This window comes from Cervus elaphus, chromosome 23, assembly GCF_910594005.1.
Source record: "Cervus elaphus chromosome 23, mCerEla1.1, whole genome shotgun sequence".
NCBI lineage: Eukaryota > Metazoa > Chordata > Mammalia > Artiodactyla > Cervidae > Cervus > Cervus elaphus.
This window is the reverse complement of record NC_057837.1, coordinates 64,907,082-64,927,166: the sequence shown is the minus strand read 5'-3', so window position 1 is coordinate 64,927,166 and position 20,085 is coordinate 64,907,082. Positions and strand designations below refer to the sequence as shown.

The 20,085-nt window shown below is 45.9% G+C and overlaps 1 protein-coding gene across 2 annotated transcripts; it reads right to left on the bottom strand.

Moving 5' to 3' along the window:
* Positions 1-396: 396 nt before the first annotated feature.
* Positions 397-19,946, bottom strand: AAR2 (AAR2 splicing factor). 2 transcript variants are annotated; one of them, XM_043884405.1, is made up of 4 exons: positions 19,790-19,946; positions 16,065-16,864; positions 12,000-12,229; positions 397-1,726 (listed from the first exon to the last, which is right to left on the bottom strand). In XM_043884405.1, the coding sequence occupies exons 2-4, from the start codon at positions 16,819-16,821 to the stop codon at positions 1,559-1,561; spliced, it is 1,155 nt and encodes a 384-aa protein (XP_043740340.1). In that variant the 5' UTR covers positions 16,822-16,864; positions 19,790-19,946; the 3' UTR covers positions 397-1,558. The 2 variants fall into 2 exon arrangements, with proteins under 2 accessions (XP_043740340.1, XP_043740339.1); XM_043884404.1 differs by lacking the exon at positions 19,790-19,946 and adding an exon at positions 19,622-19,783.
* Between the last annotated feature and the right edge of the window lie 139 nt (positions 19,947-20,085).

Here is a 20,085-nt window from a genome sequence, read left to right as displayed (position 1 = left end):
GCTGTCTTGGTGGCTGGCTTTTTTCACTCAGCACAGTGTTTTCAAGGTTCATGTATGCTGCTGAATGGATCAGGGCTTCGTTCCTTTGGAATCTGCACTTTTAACAAGCTCCCCAGGTAGTTCTGATGAGTGGGCTTTGGGGAGAAAAAGAAGAGCAAACCCAAACAGGGTGAATCTGCTGGTTACTAGATAGATACAGGGCCTCGATCCTTCCTTCCGGTGTGCCCATCTCGGAGGCCCCATGGCAACAGGAGACGTTGCTGGCCGCCTGCCTCCTCAGAGCCTGCAGAGGTGGGCAGGGTCTTCTGGCACCTGGGAGGGAGGACATGTTTATCTCAGGACAGTGTCTGACGGCGCGGGGCCCTGTGCATCGCAAGAGAGACTCACACAAGGGAATTTAGTCTCAACTCCAAGACTTTAATGTACATTATGCTCTTGGAAAAACAATTCCAAGGAAACAAGTAGAGTTTAAAGTCTTAACCAGCAGGGATTCTCATTCAGAAACCTGGAGTGAGCCACAGCCTTGGGAGGCAATGGGACAGGGACCCTCATCAAGGTACAACAGTGTGAGGTCAGGGTGACAGGGCCTGTGTGCATGACGGGCGAGCCCCTCAGGACACCCGGGAAACAGGAACCATCATCCACTGCTGTGGTCTCCACAGCAGGACAGGGGGACCCAGGCTGACAAGGTCGTCTCTGGAGCTCTGGATAAAGATGCAGAACTTCCATGAGGCCAAAGAAGCCTGTCCAGAGGAAGACCCGTTCTCTTTGTTGCTGAATCTCCAGCTCATCAGAAATAGTCGTGGTGACTCTGGTGAGGAACAGGGCCATCTGGGGGGGTTGCCAAGGGCCACTTCTGGGACTGGGGCCTCAGAATGGAACAGGTGGGAGGACAGTGGCACGAGCAAGGCCTATGAGGTCAGGGGCCACAACCATCTTGAAAGGTTTTCCACTGGGACCTCTGGACAGGAGCAAGGAACTTAAGAGACTGCAAGAGCTGACACTCGCCAGATTTTACCCATTGTCTTATTTCGCCCTCCTCAACCTGGGGCTCCAGAGAGGTCACAGGCCCATGTTTTCTGTGATGTATTCCCATCCACAAGGGGCAGGCAGAAATTCTGGCTCATTTCCCTATTACCCTGTGTTTAACTTTTAAAAAGTCAACAACTGACCTCTCAGACTCCTGGGCAGTCCAGGGTTTCCTGAAACCACTCTATGGAATAAGCAATCCTTTCTCTTGGGCTTGGGGCACAACAGCTTTTCTTCTGGAAGGAAGTAGACTGCTGCTGAGGCAGGTCTCTCCCGAGCGCCCATTTGGAATTCAGTTGGGTTAGCACCATGGCCAGGCTGACGGCACCCACAAGGTGCCTGCTAGATGGCGAACAGCCTCTCTGGCACTGAAGGGACTTGGTTACGGGTGAAGGAGGGGATTCTGGCTTCATCTTTGCAGAACCTAGCGGGGCTCCTGCCCCAGCAGGTCCCAGTAGCCTGGGTGAATGGAGAAGCCAGGACTGCGGCCGTGGGGAAGGGGGTCTCCCCTGGCCAAGAGCTCTCCCAGTTAGCTAGTCCCCATGCCGTCGGGGAGCTCCACCACCACCGGGGCGCAGTCCTCAGGCTCCGCCTCAAAGTCCCACCGGAACTTCTTGGTCAGGTGAGCTTGGAACCTCTCGGCTTTCTGCCTCAGGGTGGCATCCACAGCAACGCTGCGGGCGGAGGAGAAGAAAACCTACAGAGAACAGAGGAGAAGTCACTCCTGAGAACATGCAGGGGCCGAGAAAGCGGTGGAAATTTCCTCTGAGTGTTCAGTTCTCCGGGGCGGGAGGATCAGCTGCTGCTGGCACAGACTCAGGACACCTGCTGTGCTCCCCCCCAAACCAAGAAAGAAGGTCCAAGCCCAGATGAGAAGCTGGGGCAGGATGAGAATGGAAAATTACTGTCTTGGGCAGAGATGCCCCACTGAAAATAAGGCCAGCAGGGCCATCACCCAGCCTTGCCCTCTGGTGAGATCTACTGGGCACCTGGGCAGGAACTTAGAAAAACAGGCAGTAGCCACACCAGCTGGTGCTAAGAAAGGTGTGGGGGGCTTATGAGCCCCTAGATCCCGTAAAAAATCCCAGGCCCTAACCCAATGAGGGTAAACTGCTGCTCTAGTCTACATGGATTCCAGGTGTGTGTACACATTGTATACAATGTGAGGTTTGTATTCCCCTTAAAAGCTGTCTTTGATTTTTTAAAAATTGTGGCAATATATGCATAACACAAAATATACCATTTTAACCATTAAAAATTATCATTTGAAACACTGTACTAAATATATGCACTAAATATATATAACATTTACCATTTTAATAGTACAGTTCAGTGGCATTAAGTATATTTACATTATTATGCAACCATCTCTAGAACTTTTTCATCTTCCCCAACTGAAGCTTTACACCCATTAACTCCTCATCCCCCCTCCTCCAGCCCCTGGTAACTACCATTCTACTTTCAGTCTCTATGAATCTGACTACTCCAGGTACCTCACGGGGTTTCACTGGTGGTTCAGTGGTAAAGAACCGAACTGCCAATGCAGAAGATGTGGGTTCTATCTCTGGGTCGGGAAAATTCCCTGGAGAAGGAAATGGCAGCCCACTCCAGTATTCTTGCCTGGGAAATCCCATGGACAGAGAAGCCTGGTGGGCTACAGCTCAAAGGGTTACAAAAGGGTAGGACATGACTTAGCAACTAAAAAACAACAAAAAAAAACCCCAACAGGTACCTTATATAAGTGGAATCATACAATATCTGTCTTTCTGTGCCTGGCTTCTTTCTCTTAGCATAATTTCCTCAAGGCTCACTCATATAGCATGTGCTAGAAATTTCCTTTTTTTTCTTTTAAGGCTGAATGATATTCCATTTTATGTATATACCACACTTTGTTTTCCATTCATCTATCAATGGCCATTTGGGTTGTTTCTATGTTTTGGCTATTATAAATAATGCTGCTATGAACATGAATCTAAAAATATCTCTTATAGAAGCCTTGCTTTTGATTCTTTGGGGTATATACCCAGAATGGAATTTTGGATTATAAGGTAATTCTGTTCAATGCTTCGAGGAACCACCATACTGTTTTCCACAGTGGCTGTGCCATTTTTACATTTCTATCAGCAATCCAACATCTCTCTCTCACATCTTATATTTTCTGTTTTTGTTTGTTTGTTTATAATAGCAACCCAAATGGGTGTGGCAAGAATACTGGAGTGGGTTGCCGTGCGTGCCTCCAGGGGATCTTCCCAACCAGGGATCGAACCTGCATCTCTTATGTCTCCGGCATTGGCAGGTGGATTCTTGATGACTAGCAGAAACATGGGCAGGGGCAAACAAAAGTAATTTTCTCTACATCTGAAACTCCATTTCAGACTGTCCTGGATCTCAATCCCTTCTAAGAATGACAGCAAACTCATTTCTCCTCCTTACAAGGCCCTGGAAAGACACACTAGGATGCCTATTATGGAAATAGAAGCTAAGGGGAGTTAAATGCCTGGGTCAAAATCACCAGAAAGGAAGTAGTTTTCCCAGATTACTCACTGGCTCCCTGCAAGACCATGCTAGACAGGCGGCAGGAGGGTGAAAGCGCAATTTGATCCACGTCACCCTCATGCCAGAGGGGCCGCAGACCAGCACGGAAGGAATCTGGGCTCCAGGGGTCGTGACCTGACACAGTTAGCAGGTGTAGTCTGCAGCTGCTTCTAGAGACAAGCCCTTCCGCCTGCCTGTCCACTCTTTCTGTCAGCAGGTGGAGTGAGGCTCACGTCTGCAGTCTTTTTTTGCAGTCACTCTGTTGGGGTGGGAGCAGGGACAGAAGTGACAGGGGAGGGGGTACAGAAGCAGAAGACGGGGGGCAGCTTACAGAATCTGGTTTCATTGCTTGAGAATCGACTAAATACAGGAGCAGGAAGCACAGCCACAACAAAACACGGGATCAATAACTAATTAGAGGGGCTGTGCGGGCTCGGTGGCCAGCGGGCAGTGGGGAAGCCAGCGGCCTGTCTGCGGGCGGCTAATGGAGCTCGCTCTGGAGCGCTGAACTCGGGGGAGGGGCTGGTACGGGAAGCAGGGAAGCCTTGTTTCGAACGGCCTTAGCGCTGGAGGCCCTGAACCCTCGTGGGTCTGTCTCCAGGGGTCCTGGGGGGCCTGATGGCTCAATTAGCAAAAGCCTCCACTCCTTACACGGTAAACTCTACTACTCGCTACACAGTCCTTCCTCTCCAGCTGCCTTGAGCAGCGACCCAAAGATGGTCCATTGTCTCTCCTGCATTTCTGCGCACACAGGCTATCCCCTCTGCTTACTGCACCCTTCCACCCTGCTTTCTCCTCCTGCACCTACTACTTCCCACTAGTGACCCAAGCTCAGCTCAGATGCCGCCCCCTTGGGACGTCTTCCCAGACCATGATGGACCAGGTGCTCTTCTGCACTCCCCTGGCGCCCAGGGTTACCCGGGACATAGCCTCACTCTCAGTCACTGCTCATCCATTTACTGCTGAGCTCTCCCAAGAGCTGAGCAGCAACTCCAAAGCGCTGACTCCTTCACATACCTGCATCCCGCTCCCCTGGTACGAAGTCTGACGTACAAAAAGGACCCATGAGATGTTTACTGAACAAAAGACAACCATAGGTTCTATGAAAATCCACTTCTGGGTTCCTTTGGCACAGTGCCTGCACCAAATGATTGCTCAATAATTATGTGATGGTGCCGGACAGAGTAAGGGACTCGTCCTGGGGAGGTGGCTGGTTTACGAGGCCCCTGAATGCCATCGGCTCACAGGTCATCTCCGTGTGACAGGACTCTTATAAAAGCCCAAGCTGAAAGGAACCGCTCCAACCTCTGCTCCCCCAGTACCATGCCTGAGCTCACCTTATGGCGTTTCTCACTCTCCGCTTGCATTACAGTGATCTGTGATCTGTGCCCCTTCAGAGTAGGGGTCACTCCCTAATTATCCATGTGACCCACATGGCAGATTGCCCAGGGCCTAGCACAGAGTTAGAGCCCACAGAACGCTCCCTGAAAGGATGTGAATGAGACAGAGGGATCGCCCTGCGTTCAGCGATGGCCAACAGGGAGGGACTGGAACCGGGTGGGCTCAGACTCATCGTTCGCCCTCCCACCCACTTCCCCAACACCACCAGCGGGGTTACATCAACTCCAGGCAGGTACAACAGAAGCCTTCAGTCTGAAAAATAAGGCTTCAGGTTTGAAAAGTGCTGTGTCCTTTTTAAAGAATCTGTCAGTCTGATCTTTGCTACAAACCTGGAGGTAGGAGAACAGGAAATTACTATTCCCATTGTACAGATGAGGATGGTGATAAATGCTGAGCAAGTGATACACGTCAAGCAAGATGCAGTCCAAGTAGGGAAACTGAAATCCTTCTTCCCTACCGAGACCTTCTTTTTGTCTTGAAACAGACTTAATCCATCCTTGATATTTTCAGCAGTGCCTGTGGGGAGCCAAGGGGCCTGGAGACCAGGTGCTTCTGGAACTGCCTTCTGTGGGCCTCCAAGACCCAGGGCACAGTCCAGGTTGACTGTTTCAACAAACCAACTTTATTGAGGCATAATTTACTTACAATTAAATTCATCCATTTAAAATGTTCGATTCATTTTGATGAATGTATACATCCATACACTGACTTCCCCAGTGGCTCAGTGGTAAAAGAATCCGCCTGCAATGCAGGAGACGCTCAAAAGACCGGGGTTCGATCCCTGGGTCGTGAAGACCCCCTGGAGAAGGAAATGGCAACCCACTCCAGTGTTCTTGCCTGGAGAATCCCATGGACAGAGGAGCCAGGCAAGCTACAGTCTACGAGGTCGCAAAGAGTCAGACAAGACTGAGCGACTAAACAACAAACAATATACCCATGCAACCAGTATATGACATAATCAAGATAGATATCTGTTTATAGCTTTTTCTTTTGGAACCTAGTTCTATGAGTTTAAAGGCCCACATCCCATCACAATCAGGATATTGAACAGTTCCATCACTCCAAAAATATTCCCTCATGCTGCCCGTTAGGGATCAAATCCTCGCCTGTCCCTATCCCCTGGGACCCACTGATCTATTTTTGTCCCAAGAGTTTACAAAATTCACCATTCAGAAGAGGAGATATTTAGACAGTTTCACATTGAGACAGATGTTTAGACAATTTACTTTGATTCTCTTGTTTTTAGATTAATTGTATGCCTTCTTATGTAAATTTAGTAATGATCTGCTTACTGTGAAACAGTAAACTTTTTAAAATCACTGAGAAATGAATCACCTTAATATGGGAATATTAACCCTGAATATTTTAAAAATACTTTTGAAATAGAAAAATAACATTTTACAAACATCTCTATTTATCTAAAACTAAAAGCACACCCATTGGAGATTTTTCTTCAAATGTAAAAAAAGGTATTAATACATCTACCATTAAGTCTATATATTGTAAAACTGTAAATTATTTTAGTCAGAAAAGTGAAAGCTTTCTTTTAAACCCAAGTTAAATAAATTGAGTTCAGTCAGGTCACCTTGAGAAAGTCAAAATGCCACAGTAGATAGCTGAGTCACTTCTTATCCTATTTTTCGGCTAGACCAAAAAGATGCAATTTTCTAATTTTTTAAACTCCCAAATGATTATTCAACTTAGAATGAAACTAGCCAGAGGTAGAACATTTCCACTTGCAGAAGAAGAAAGTGGTGTTAAAAGCAAGACTATCACTTCATAGTGATTACCAAGAAGGCGAAAAGCAGCAGCAATCATGCTTTCTGAGGTCAATTTATAGAATTTAGGATGTTTTATCTGGGGCTCTAATCACATATGGGAGATTCAGAATTAAAGTTCAGCCTTGTCACCCACCAGCTCTGGCAATCTTGGGCAAAATTATGTGACCTCCCTGTTTCTGTTTCCTCATCAGTAAACTGGGATTATATACTTAACTTCTTAAATTGTTGTGAGAGCTAAACAAAATAATGTACAGAAAGTGTGCAGAAGGGATAGCTTACAGCAGGAGGTGCAGGAGCAGGCAGGCGAAGTCTATCATGGCCGGTGTTATGATAAACACACAGGTATATGTTGTTTTATTGCACTTCACGGGTACTGCATTTTTTTACAAATTGAAGGTCTGTGGTAACTCTGCACGAAGCAAGTCTACTAGTGCCATTTTTCTAACAGCATTTTCTCACTTTGTGTCTACCTCACATTCTTGCAATTCTCAAAATATTTCAAACCTTTCACCACTAAAAAGATTACAACTCACTGAAGGCTCAGATGATGGTTATCATTTTTTGGCAATAAAGTATTTCTTCATTAAGGTTGTTTTTGGACATAACGCTATTAAACACTTAATAGACTATCATATATGACTACAGTATGACTTTTTAAGAAAAATGTTTCTTTACTTGGCTGCACTGGGACTTGGTTGTGGCACACAGGCTCTTCAGTTGCAACATGTGAACCCTCAGCTGCAGCACGTGGGATCTAGTTCCCCAACCAGGGATCGAACCTGACCCCCCTGGGTTGGGAGTATGGAGTCTTAGCAACTGGACCACCAGGGAAGTCCCAGTGTATGACTTTTACATACACTGGGAAACCAAAAAATTCATGTGACTCACTTTGGGCGATATCTGCTTTATTGTGGTAGCCTGGAACCGAACCCATGTCTCCAAGGTATGCCTATGCTATAGACACTGTCAGAGCTAGTGTTCTCCCTTGAGAGTTAAAGATGGACCGTATTTAGAATACCGGCAAGAAATGAAGCTGGAAAGCCTATTTGGCCTACTGTGACTAAAAGTATTTAAAAAAAAAAAAAAAAGGTTACATGACTATATGCCTAAATGCTATGCAATCACAATAAAAATTCTTATTTTGTACATAATTCACTTTATAACATACTATTAAATTCAGATTATCTTTTCATTGGCTTTAAACAAATCATGATGACTCAAGTTGCTTTAAGTAAAAGAAAAAACTATCTATTTTTGTAAAACAAATAATTTTTATTCACACTAAATCCATGGGATTTGTAAAAATCCCAGTGGCATCTATTCAAAGGGGCCTCTAATGGCAGAGGGCATTACATGGTTGATTTTACACAAGCTAATGTGGCTGTCTAAGTGCTCACACACACAGACACCAGTCCCTCTCTGTGGGTAGTAGCCATTTAAACTCCGAAGTAAGAAAGCTGGTTCCATTTACTTGACGACCTGTGGGGAGAGCAGGCGACTGGCTGAGGAAGGCTTTTATGGGCTGATTCATTCCCTCACAAACACCCGGAGTTGAGTGCCTGCGTGGGGTGGGCTGGGGGGAACTGGATCTCAGTGCCAAGATGGCATCAATGTAACTCACCATGGAAAAAGCGAAAAAAACTTTTGTAATATCTTTTCCACATTTTGCCTGTTGAAATCTGTGTCATCCTTCAAGCTCATGGCCAAATGCCCCCCTTTACAAAAAAGCCATTCTTGACCCTCTGTCTCTTAAATCTCAACCCGTGTGAATGAACCAACCAACCAACCCTCTCTGGTGCTCCTAATACTCTTTGATCAGACCTCACTGTTTACAATATTGTAGCACGGTCATCTATTTACATTGTCACAGGAATTATGCACTGTGTCCATCTAAAAACACCCAGTAACACAAAGCAAGATAAGTTCTAAACCTCAACTAGGTGTTGAAGATAACCAGATGAACAAAAAGTAGGCTTCTGGAAAAAGCCCATGGCTCAGTGGGGAAGTCAGACAGACAATACATACATGTCAGCAAACACAGCCTGTGCCATATAATAGTGACAAGTACAAGGTAGGCTAATAGTACGGAAAGGAGGGAGAAATCAGAGATGGCACCTTGTAGGATGAGGAGTACACAGCAGGCAGGGAGAAAAGCAAGGTTCAGTTAAGAAGACATGAAATATGGGTATAAAGTTTTAGTTGTACCAGATGAAAAAGTTCTAGAGATCCGCTCTGTTCATAGTTAACAATACTGTACTGTATCCTTGGACTGCAAGGAGATCAAACCAGTCAATCCTAAAGGAAATCAACCCTGAATAATCATTGGAAGGACTGATACTAAAGCTGAAGCTCCAATACTTTGGCCACCTGGTGTGAAGAGCTGAATTACTAGAAAAGACCCTGATGCTGGGAAAGACTGAAGGCAAAAGGAGAAGGGGGCAGTAGGGGATGAGATGGTTAGATAGCATCACCAACTCAATGGATATGAATTTGAGTAAACTCCAGGAGACACAGAGGACAGAGCAGTCATGGGGTTGCAAAGAGTTGGACATGACTTAGGGACTGAACAACAATTGCACACTTAAAAAGTTGTTAAGAGGGTAAATCTCACGTCGTGTATTTTTCACAGTTAAGAAAATAAAAGGAAGGCATGAAACAACATGGCAGATCTGGCAACTTGCAGGGAGCCCACTGCTGCTGTTGTTGATGGGGGGAAAATAGGGAAAGAAAGGAGAAGCTGGAGAACAGGTGAGCACCTAGATCAGAATGGACCTCATGACCTAGGATTGTAGGCAATGAGGATGACAGAGAAACAGGATCACAGGTGCCTTTTGGTGGCAGCGTGGGAGACAGATGGATTAACAGGGATAAACATGGAAGTTGGTAAAGTCTGATGCAATCCAGATGAGACCAAAAGGCCTGGGCTAGGGAAATGGTACTGCCTTCTAAAACACTGAGCGCTATCTGGAGTCATTCGGTTAATTCATTTGTTTACTTTCCCACCAAAATATAAACTCCAAGGGACTGCGTCTGCTCACAGCTGTACTTCCCGTCCTAGATCAGAGCCATGTATGCAGCAGGTGCTCAGCAAACACCTGCTAAATCAATGAAGTGAAGCCACTGCACAAGGCCTTCAACTTTCAGAGTTATATGTCAGCTACCCGATAACAGGGACTCTTCCAACGGTATGCTGGCTTCAGAAAAGTGTTCTGTACCTCCGAGAAACAGGCTAACTCACGTATGTGTCCCTCAGCACTTTCAGAAGAATGTTGTACATAAAGAAAGGATGCGCAAAAACAGATGCTGATTTATTTTTTAAAAGGCACATGTCCTGGATTTTTCCAAATAATAACATTGAATTTTCTTGGTGAAAACTCCAAAGACAGAATGCCTCTAACCATCAGCTTTGCACACCCCACCTGGATATCGAGCAATCCAGCTGGGCCCTTTCTGCTTCATAAATCATTGCTGGCAACAAAGCCTCAGCAATTAGAGCTCAGCTGTTGGCTGCGCTGACAATGGCTGGGACAGCCAGTGACACAGTGTGGCGCTCCTATGTTTGCCCGACAGCGTTAATGCACTTCGCAAGGGCAGTGTGTATTCCCGTGGGCCACAGCCACTGCGAGGCAGGTTAGCAGGCTGCGGCCTCCTACTGCTCTGCAACCCATAACCCAGTAACTGTGGGGCGGATCTCCCCCGCAGAGGAAGAATAAAGGGATTTAATTTCTCTGTTACATCAAAAACCAATAAAAGGGCAATTTTATAACGTGTATGAAGTGGAATACGCCAGGCTCAAACCATCAGCTTGCCTGCCTCATCCCTCGTCTGCACATGTCCTTCAACTTCCAGAGTTTTATCACAGCTGCTTGATCACAGGGACTCTTCCGACAGCATTTTGATTTTAGAAAAGTGTTCTTTACCTCTGAGCAACAGGCCCCTGATGGTGTCGCCACCAATGTCGATCAAGACTCTTTCCAGAGGGAGCGACACTCCCTCTGGGGCATAAGCACAGGCCTGAAATCAGGACTCGGGCCTGGGTACAAATCCTGACTCTGCCACTTACCAGCTGTGTGACCTTCTGTGAATGATTTAACCTTTTTGAGTCTCAGTGTTCTCATCTGTAAAATGGGAATAATCCTCCCTGCCTTACGGTGCTCCAGAGAGATTAAATGCGGGAACCCACATAAACAGATAAGCATGGTGCCCATTAAATGTCAATAGGCATTTCATGACTGTTCATTCCTTCTCTTACCATGCGTGGGAGTGGGAGACGAGGGACTGGCCCCTTTTTAAGGGGTAAGCCTATGGGGGTCTCCCACACAGGGAGAAGAAAGCAATCCTGGAACTGACAGCCTGCAGCTCTGCCTCTTCTACACTCGAGAAAGTTACAAAACGTGAGTGACAGAGGCTGTCCCAAGAACATAATGGGAGCTAATCTGTTTGCAAAGGGAGGAAATAGCGCAGGATGAAGATTGTAAGTTGTTTGAAGCTTCTTCCCTAATTACCACTCATAATGAAAATTTAATTGCTGAGTTAAAAGCAAATTTCACTTTTTTCTATCAGAGGATCTCTGCAGAAACTGGCACATTTTGTTTGAACAGGAAATCAAAGTTACTTTCGTGCTTAAATGAGATCTAAGCAGTTGCAGATGTTTCCTTGGGAATAACTAGCTTCCAAACTCTGTCCTTCTGGGTTGTGGCAACTCACAGCTCTAGGCCAAGAGAAAGAAAAACTGTTTTGAGTGCAGTTGCTCGAGGGGTGGGACTGATTCAAATTCCAAGTGCCCCACTGCTAGGCATGTTGGGGTGAGGCAGGGAGAAGAGGGTACAGAAAGAGGGCCTATGGCATTAAGGAGCTTATAACTGAGTAGGAGAAAGAGAACCAGGGAATGGTCTATGATTAGGAAATTGAAATGAAGAAAGCTTGGCTCAGGAAAGCATTGTTGTTCAGTCGCCAAGTCGTGTCCAACTCTTTTGTGACCCCTTGGACCATAGCCCGCCAGGCTCCTCTGTCTATGGATTTCCCAGGCAAGAATATTGGAGTGGGTTGCCATTTCCTTCTCTGGGGGATCTTCCCAAACCAGGGATCAAACCTGCGTCTCCTGCATTGGCAGGCAGATTCTTTACCACTAAGGCCCTGGGGAAGCCCCAAGGAAAGAACAGCAAGAGACAAAAATGTAAGCCTCTATGAGTGCTTTCACACTCCTTGGCCTTCATTCTGACCCACTTGGGTGTCGGCCAGAAGCCAGCTCACCTGTAAGGTGCTGGTGAGGAAGTTGTCCTGGGAGACAATGTCCACAAAGAAGTCGGCGGGGATCTCGCCCAGCTGGTGGTACAGGACGGAGATGAGGCTGATGTAGAGGGTGCGGTGCTTCGCCATGGCCTCTTCTGACCGGCACAGGAGGTTCAGGAGCCGCTTCCAGTGCTCGAAGGCCTCGTACACATTCCCCAGCAGGAAGCACACGAAAGCAAACTGAAGCTCACCTGAAAGGTGCAGAAAGGAGAGATGAACCTGAGGGAGAGCAGTGCTGGCTGACTTGACTAAGCCATCAGAGCCACTGGACCTCAGCCAGAAGCGGCTGTCTAGCCTTGTCACTCCTCCAGAGCCTGGCACGGGGTTTTGCACCTAGCAGCTGCTCAATAAACGTTTGCTGAACTGCTATATAAACTCAAGCCATGAGAAACCCAACTGGTTTTGGATTTCTCTAAGATCAGACTGCAAGAGCTGAGGCACACCGAGTATTTACCTAGCATTTAACAAGTTGACAAGATGGGTCTGTGGACATTGCGCCAAGTGGATCCTCAAACTGGCTGCCCATCTGAATTACTAGGAGAACTTGGGAAAAATAAAGCTGTCCGAGCCTCACTGTGAGAGATCCTGGTTGAGGACAGATGATGGAGCCTTGGCATCTGTAGCTCTGACAAGTTTCCCAGGTGAGTCTGATGCAGACGGTCTGCTTCAGGGGCAGGGAAAGGCTGTATAACACCACATAACCCTCAGCCCAACTCCATAAGGTGGTCAGGGAAGGTGGTATTTGCCTTAGTGTATAGATGAGGTCAAGAGACTTGCCGAAGGTCACACATCTAATGCTTAGCAACTGAACAACAGAAAGATAAAACAGATTTCTATTGGGTGGGAATAGTTCTAGGGCCTTCTAGAACAGGAAAATTCATGAGTACTTGTTTCAGGGTGAGCTTGCCAGCCAAATTATTTTTGTTTGTTTAATCATAGGGCTCTATGATTTACTTGCTATGAGCAGCTTGTGGCTAAGAGCATGCGCTCTGGAGCCAAACTGCCTGGGTTCAAATCTCAGCTCCACCACTTCCCAGGTATGTGACCTTGGGCAAGCTACTTAATCTATTGTTTATGCTTCAGTTTCCTTATTTGAGGGATGCAGCAGAGATTAAGTGAATCGATACAGTATTGCGTTGGCCCCAAAATTCATTCCAGGGTTTCCATAACATCGTACGGAAAAACCTGAACGAACTTTTGGGCCAGCCCAATACATATAAAGCATTTAGCATAACGCTTGGCACAAAATAGCACTCCAGAAACCTCAGTTATTATTCCCACATTCCCAGCAGATCCCTGTCTCAAAGAGACCTGACAGTCCAGAAGCCGCTGTCCCTGGGTGAGCAGCTGGGTCCCTGGGTGCCAAGATATACTGCTGCTGATCAGACATGTTCTCTCTGGCTTCAAATTTAAGGGGGGCTTCTGTGGCATATCTACACATGGGCCATAAAAAGAACAGATGTGGGACATGCCTGGTGGTCCAGTGGTTAAGACTCTGCCTTCCACAGCAGGAGGGGCAGGTTTGATCCCTGGTTAGGGAACTGTAAGGTCCCACATGCTGTGGGGTGTGGCCAAAATTAACAACAACAAAAGAGATGTACTCAACACTAAACACGTCTTTAAACACACAGTGTCCAATTTCTGTCACTACTGGAGATCTGGAAAAACTGGTTCTCTGTTCCTAGGTTTGTGGAACTAAGTTTGATTTGAGCAGATAGCTATGGGGTCTAGACATTTTGGACGTCTGATCAATATTTTCAAAATATAGTCAAGTTTCCTTTGTATGACAGAGGTTAATGATTTGCTTCTTCAGTTGGCTTTACCTGGTTAGTTTGTGGAAATATGAGCTTATTCTCTGAATTTAGGGCATTCATTTAAATTTATACATTTCTGGCTTAGTCTAAAATTAAATTGAGATGAGAAATAATTTCAAAGAACTGTCATAAAGATACAGTGATCCTTGCAACAGACCTTTTCACAAGATTACTTTGAAGAACTGAGATGTTTAGTAGAAAACAGGATTTCTGTTCATTTTGAAGCCAGGATTTCAAGTGTTACTTGTGAAATGAAAATAGATACAACCCCTTAAAAAGTCTCTTTTTATCAGCTGAGCCTATTATATAAAAGGCCCTATAGTCAAAATTCTCACTGATCTTCCAATAGAAAAATATGCAAATATTAGACAACTTGTAAAAGAAAAAATATTAATAGCTAATAAAGATGTGACAAATGTTTGCTGTCACAAGTAATCAAAGAAATATAAACTGAAACAGGAAGTCATTCTTCAACTATCCAGTCAGAAGAGGACTTTGCTAAATCACCAAGTCAAATGCCATGTCAAAGGTGATGGGCCACAACCTCATCAGCTAGCAAAGATGCCTGACCTTCTCCTGGCAGGATGCACACTCTGATCGAACAATTCCAACCCAAAATTATGCAGAAGGGCACGCCAGGAGACTCATTAGACAGCATTTACAATAAGGAAACCAGGAACATCTTAAAAGATTCATTAACAGGGGCTGGTCCAATAATTATGAAAGTTCAGTAGCCACTAAAAAGAAGTAACCATTTCAGTGACATGGAATAATATTTATATTAAAGCAAATTACAAGATAATATACTGTAATCCTGTTTTTGTAAAAATATCATATATACACAAACATATAATTGAATAAAAAGACTAAAAGGAAACAGAAACATATTAAACAGAAATACATCCAAATATGTACCTTAAAAATGTGTATATTAAAAATATTGTGTATGATTTAACTCCTTTTAAATTGTCACGCTTTGTTTTAAGACCCAGAATATGGTCATACTTGTTTAAGTTCTGTAAGGATTTGAAATGAATGTATATACTGAGGTTGTTGGGTGGAATGTTCTATAAATATCAATTAGATCCTATTTGCTGATGCTGTTGTTGAGTTTCTATAATATTTGCTGATTTTCAATCTAATTGTCCAATCAATTTTTGAGTTTAGTGTTGAAGATTAAAACTATTGTGGGTCCACCTATTTCACCTTTCAATTCTATCAAGTTTTCATTCACGTATTTTGCAATTCTGTTGTCTGTTGCACACAAACTTAGAATAGCTATGTCTTCTTTGTGGACTGGTGCTTATGTCCTTCTGTGTTTCTAGTTAAAAAAAAAGAAAGAAAGAAAAGTACAACCAAGTGAGCAAAGATGGCTATTTCCAGGTGATGGGATTTGGACTTTCGTTTTTGTTTTCCTTTAAGGATAAATATATGTCATTTTTTGTCATAAGTGGGGGAAAACAACAATAAAGACTATAACAGTTAAAAGAAAATCACTGTTCTGGTTGAAGCCTCGAGAGAGTCAACAGTAAACTGACGGGGCAGGTGGATGGCTCCCAGGAACACAGATGGGCCTGGGAACCGGGAGCCCTGGGCTCTGATCTCACTTCGACTAAACCACTTAGCAGTCAAATCCCTTCTCTCTATGGACCTCAATCTGTAAAATGGAGTGGTGGGCAGGCGAGGCCATACCATGGGTTCCCCAATATGGGACTGTTTGCATCAGGTTCACCTACAGCACTTGTCTGTCAGGCAGACAGACAGCTATAATGCTGGGAACCCACTCCAGATGTCATGAATCAGTCTACAGGGGTAAGGCCTGGGAATCCGTACCTTTAAAAACTACGTATATATATATAGTTTATTTATTTGGCCGCATCAGGTCTCAGTTGTGTCACGCAGGATTTTTTGTTGTGGTGCATGGGGTCAGTAGTTGCAGTATGTGGGCTTAGCTGCTCTGCAGCCTGTTGGATCTAACCCTGAGCAGGGAGAGAACCCAAGTCCCCTGCACGGCAAAGTGGATTCTGAACCACTGGACCACTAGGGAAATCCCTGGGAATCTGTTCCTTTAATAAGCATTCTGGGTAAGACCCCCTCCTAGCCAGGTTTAGGAACCACTAGACTAAATAATCGAAGAGGGGCTCCCTCTTCTCAAGCCCCTCGGCTATATACCCCTCCCCTGGCCCATTCTCAAAGCCTTGTTCCTCCTCACCGAGCACATCCTGGGGGCTGCAGGGGAACTGCTTGCTGAGCACCGTCTCCAGGGCGTAACTCAGGTCCATGCTGTGTCTGGTTATCTCGGCCGGCGTGGCGCCCGCTGGGAACATCTGTGTGGGCAGCTCGGAGAAGCGGATCTCTGTGCCCGCCCTGGGCCTCATCTCGGGCAGCCGGGCCAGGCCCTCCTGGTAGCTCCTGCACTCGATGCCGCAGCGGGGGAGGTTCTGCCCCACCCGGTCCTTGGTGTGCTTCATGGAGAGCACAGGCAGCACCTCTGAGAAGGCACAGATCTGTCGACTCTCGGGCTGCAGCTTCTCCACGGTGGCCTCACTGATGAAGCTGGTGAGGGAGATCCACTTCTTGAGCGTGGCATAGGGGTAAGGTCCCAGGAACTGGTCCAGCTCCTGGAGGTTGGCCCTCATGGCCTCCACCTCAGCCTCTGGGGCTGAGGACAGGTCGACCTCTTCCCGGGCCGCATCCCAGCGTAGGACCTTCAGCCCCCGCTGCTGCAGGTTAAGGAAGAAGCCCATGCGAGGGCCCACCTCCCTGGGATTGGCCTTGTCCACAGAGCTGTAGTGGAGGAAGTGGATGCCCGGCGGGATCATCTTCACGCCCCGGAACTTGGGCCCCACTTCCCAGGAGTTGTAGTCAATGCCAAACTCTGTCCCCTTGGGCATATTCAGGATGACCACGGTGGCCCCTTCAAAGAAGAGGCGCCTGGCAAGCTCAGGATCCATCTGCATGGCAGCCATGGGGCCAGGGGTGAGTGGTCAAAAAGAAAACTCTTCTATTCCGCTGAAAAAGAAAGAAGTCAGAGTTAATCAGAACCTTGGGAAGCATTCTTCATTTGCTGAGCATTCTCTATGTGCCAGATACTGAATTAGACCCCTGAAATAATTCAGTTCAGTCGCTCAGTTGTGTCCGACTCTGCGACCCCATGGACTGCAGCACGCTAGGCTTCCCTGTCCATCACCAACTCTGGAGCTTACTCAAACTCATGTCTATCGAGTCGGTGTTGCCATCCAACCATCTCATCCTCTGTCATCCCTTTCTCCTCCTGCCTTCAATCTTTCCCAGCATCAGGGTCTTTTCTAATGACATAATTTTCTACCTTAATTTTCACCGCAGGTGAAGAAAACATTACTCAAAGAGAAGAGGGGTTTTGTTTCTGAGTTTAATGAGCAAGAACACTCACTTCACAGCTGGAAAGACATCAGTTAAAGAAAAGAGACATGTTCAAGATCCCACAAGGACCCAGTTAGAACCTGGGTACCCTGCCCTCCAGGCCAGTGATCTTTCCACTCTGCACTTCGAAGCTTCTTCACATCTGTGCACTCTTCAGATCTCCTTCTCATAACAGAGGATGAAAGTGGAGAATGCCTGGCTGGTCCACTCTAAAGGATTACTGTGCCTAAACTGTCTTAAACTATAATTCTGTCTAAAACCTAGGAGATTCGAGAAGCATCCACCCAGTTTCCCATAAGCCTCAGCAAGGCCCAGAAATGGACAGAAGGTGGAAATGGGGTGCTTAGCATCTAAAATTCACAAAAGGTTTGGGCAGTGGAGAGCTTTTCAACCACAACCCTCTTCTCCTATATATATATATATAAATAAATAAATATGTGTTTTATATATATATATATATATAGTATGTATTATATATATATAAAGAAATCTAAAGTCCAGGGAGTGAAACAACTTTCCAAAGGGTCCACAGTCAGTAGCAGCTCTGGACTGCTCACCCAAATGGATCCAGGTAGCATGGTTGGCCTCTGATCAGTATTTAGAAGAGAAAGACCTTAGAACATTTATTTTTATCTATCTCTGAACTACCCAGGAGGACGCACTGATAAGACTTCTGTAAACAGACACAGCCTCTGTATTTATAAGGATGGTTCCAACATGAACTAATTTAAAAAGAACACGTCTAACTCTCTAGTCCCAAGACACCTACCTATTTAATTCAACAAATAACCCTGGAGTGCCTGCAGGATTTTTGCCAGACACTAACAAAAATAATCATGGAGAAGACAGTTACTGCCCTCCAGGCACTTCCAATCTAGCCAGACATATCAACAAGACCACAAAACTTCACAAACAGAAGAACCAGCTGCCTGTTTAATTTCTTTTACTCATTTTATTTAAACAAACAAAACAATACCATGAGGAAAGGAAGACCAACCTTTTCCCAATATGGAAAGGACATATTTTATTGTCTTTACCTGAAACCCACACAAATGATTATGACTCTAAACCAGCATTTTTTTTTCAAACTGCAAGTCACAGCCTGATAACGGGTTAAAAGATCAACTTAGGGGATCTCAACCAACATTGTTTGGTTTTTTTAAATAAAAGGGAAAAATTTTAAAAACTCAGAGCACATCCTAAGTAGTAAAGCTAGGTACTGTTTTCTGAAGCTTTGTGTGTTTGTATGGACTCTTGGTTACCACGTAAAATGTATTCGCTACTGTAGGTCACAGTGCAAAATGTCTGAAAGCCACTGCTCTGAATAATTTATATCATCTTACTATCCCCAATCATGAGTTCAAAAGGTACTTAATGTATTTGCTAAATGAACAGCTATTGCATTTAGAATAATTGCTCATCAATTAGCAATTTTCCCAGTGGCATCGGTATGCTCCTCTTTGATAATGCCACTGTTTTCTTTCTATTTCTAGCAGATTGTAATTCTCTTCACTGTATCTTCCACAGCTGGCAAATGACTTGGCACAACCCTGAGATGCAGAGAATCACATCTATCCACTTCTCCCCACCACATCCTTAATCTAAGCTACCATGTCCCTCAGCCAGATTGTCCCTCCAATCCATTCTCCACCCAAAAGCTGGAGTGACCTTCTCAAACCGCCAATCTTAAGCATGTCACCACCCACACTTAATATCCTCTGAGAGGCTTCTCACATGGCTCTTGGCAAACCAAAATTCCCACTGTGACCTACAAGGCCTGTATGGCCTGGTCCGTGGAAACTCCTCCAGCTTGTCTCATACCACGCTTCCTCCACAAGCTCTGCTGCAGTCACACTGACCTCTTTCAGACCCTCAAACAGAGGCTCCCCTAATAGAAAACTCTTCCCTCCTCTCTGTCTCAAACCATTTTTCTGATCTCTGCTCAATATTCACCTCTTCAGCAACGCTTCCTTGACCTGGGGCTAAGTCAGATCTCCTGCGATGTGCTCTCAAAGTGCCTTTTATCTTTCCATTTCACTGATCACAGCCGCAAGTTTGCAAATATTAATAGAGGGCAGTCACCTCCAGGAGATGCGGGTCTTTCGTACCTCTAGCACATATTAGACGCTTGCTAAACATCTGTTTAACAAAAGCACGATATCCATTTTGTAGATAAGAAACAAAGGCTCGGTTCGCGGAAAAGATCTTACCGAAGTTAGAGTAAATCAGAACCACGTCAGGCGGAGGCAAGGCCTCCGAGCCCGTAAGTTCTAAAATTAGGAAAAAAGTTGTTTTCCAGGTGCCCCCAGGAAGTTCTGGCGACGCCGTATCTGACCCTTACTCGGGGAGCAAGTAAGAGTAACCCACCTGAAAGAGGGAGGTGGGTCCCACCACCGGCTCAAGACCGGGACGCCACAGTCCCCGCTCGGTGCCCGAGTTCAGGCCCTCCGGGATCCCCAGCCGGGAAGAGGAGTGACCGGACCACAGAGACAACGAAAGCAGAACAGTTAAAACAGGACAGGAAGCTGCACTCACCGTCTGGTATCTCGCCCAGGTCCAGGGACCGCAGAAGCGCACCGGAAGTTCTCCCTCTTTGGCGCCGGACGGGAGCAACAGGGGAAAGGGGCCGGGCGGGTCCCTGGGTCGCGGAAGAAACGGCCCGTGCCAGCAGGTTCCGCCCCATCGAACTTTGCCTTTTGCTACTTTTGAGTTACTGGATGTAGTTCTTGAACCCGTGGATAATAACTTTCACCAAACGATGCATTTTATATCCCGATACAGAAGCACATCCGCCAGCCACGGCTTTTCGGTCTCAGTCATGGTCTCTGAGG

Coding starts and splice junctions, on each gene's coding strand:
- AAR2 (XM_043884405.1), bottom strand. CDS start 16,821: ATGGCTGCCATGCAGATGGATCCTGAGCTTGCCAGGCGCCTCTTCTTT. Junction 12,230..16,064: donor CAGCCCCCAGGATGTGCTCG/GTGAGGAGGAAC, acceptor TGCACCTTTCAG/GTGAGCTTCAGTTTGCTTTC. Junction 1,727..11,999: donor TCCTCACCAGCACCTTACAG/GTGAGCTGGCTT, acceptor TGTTCTCTGTAG/GTTTTCTTCTCCTCCGCCCG.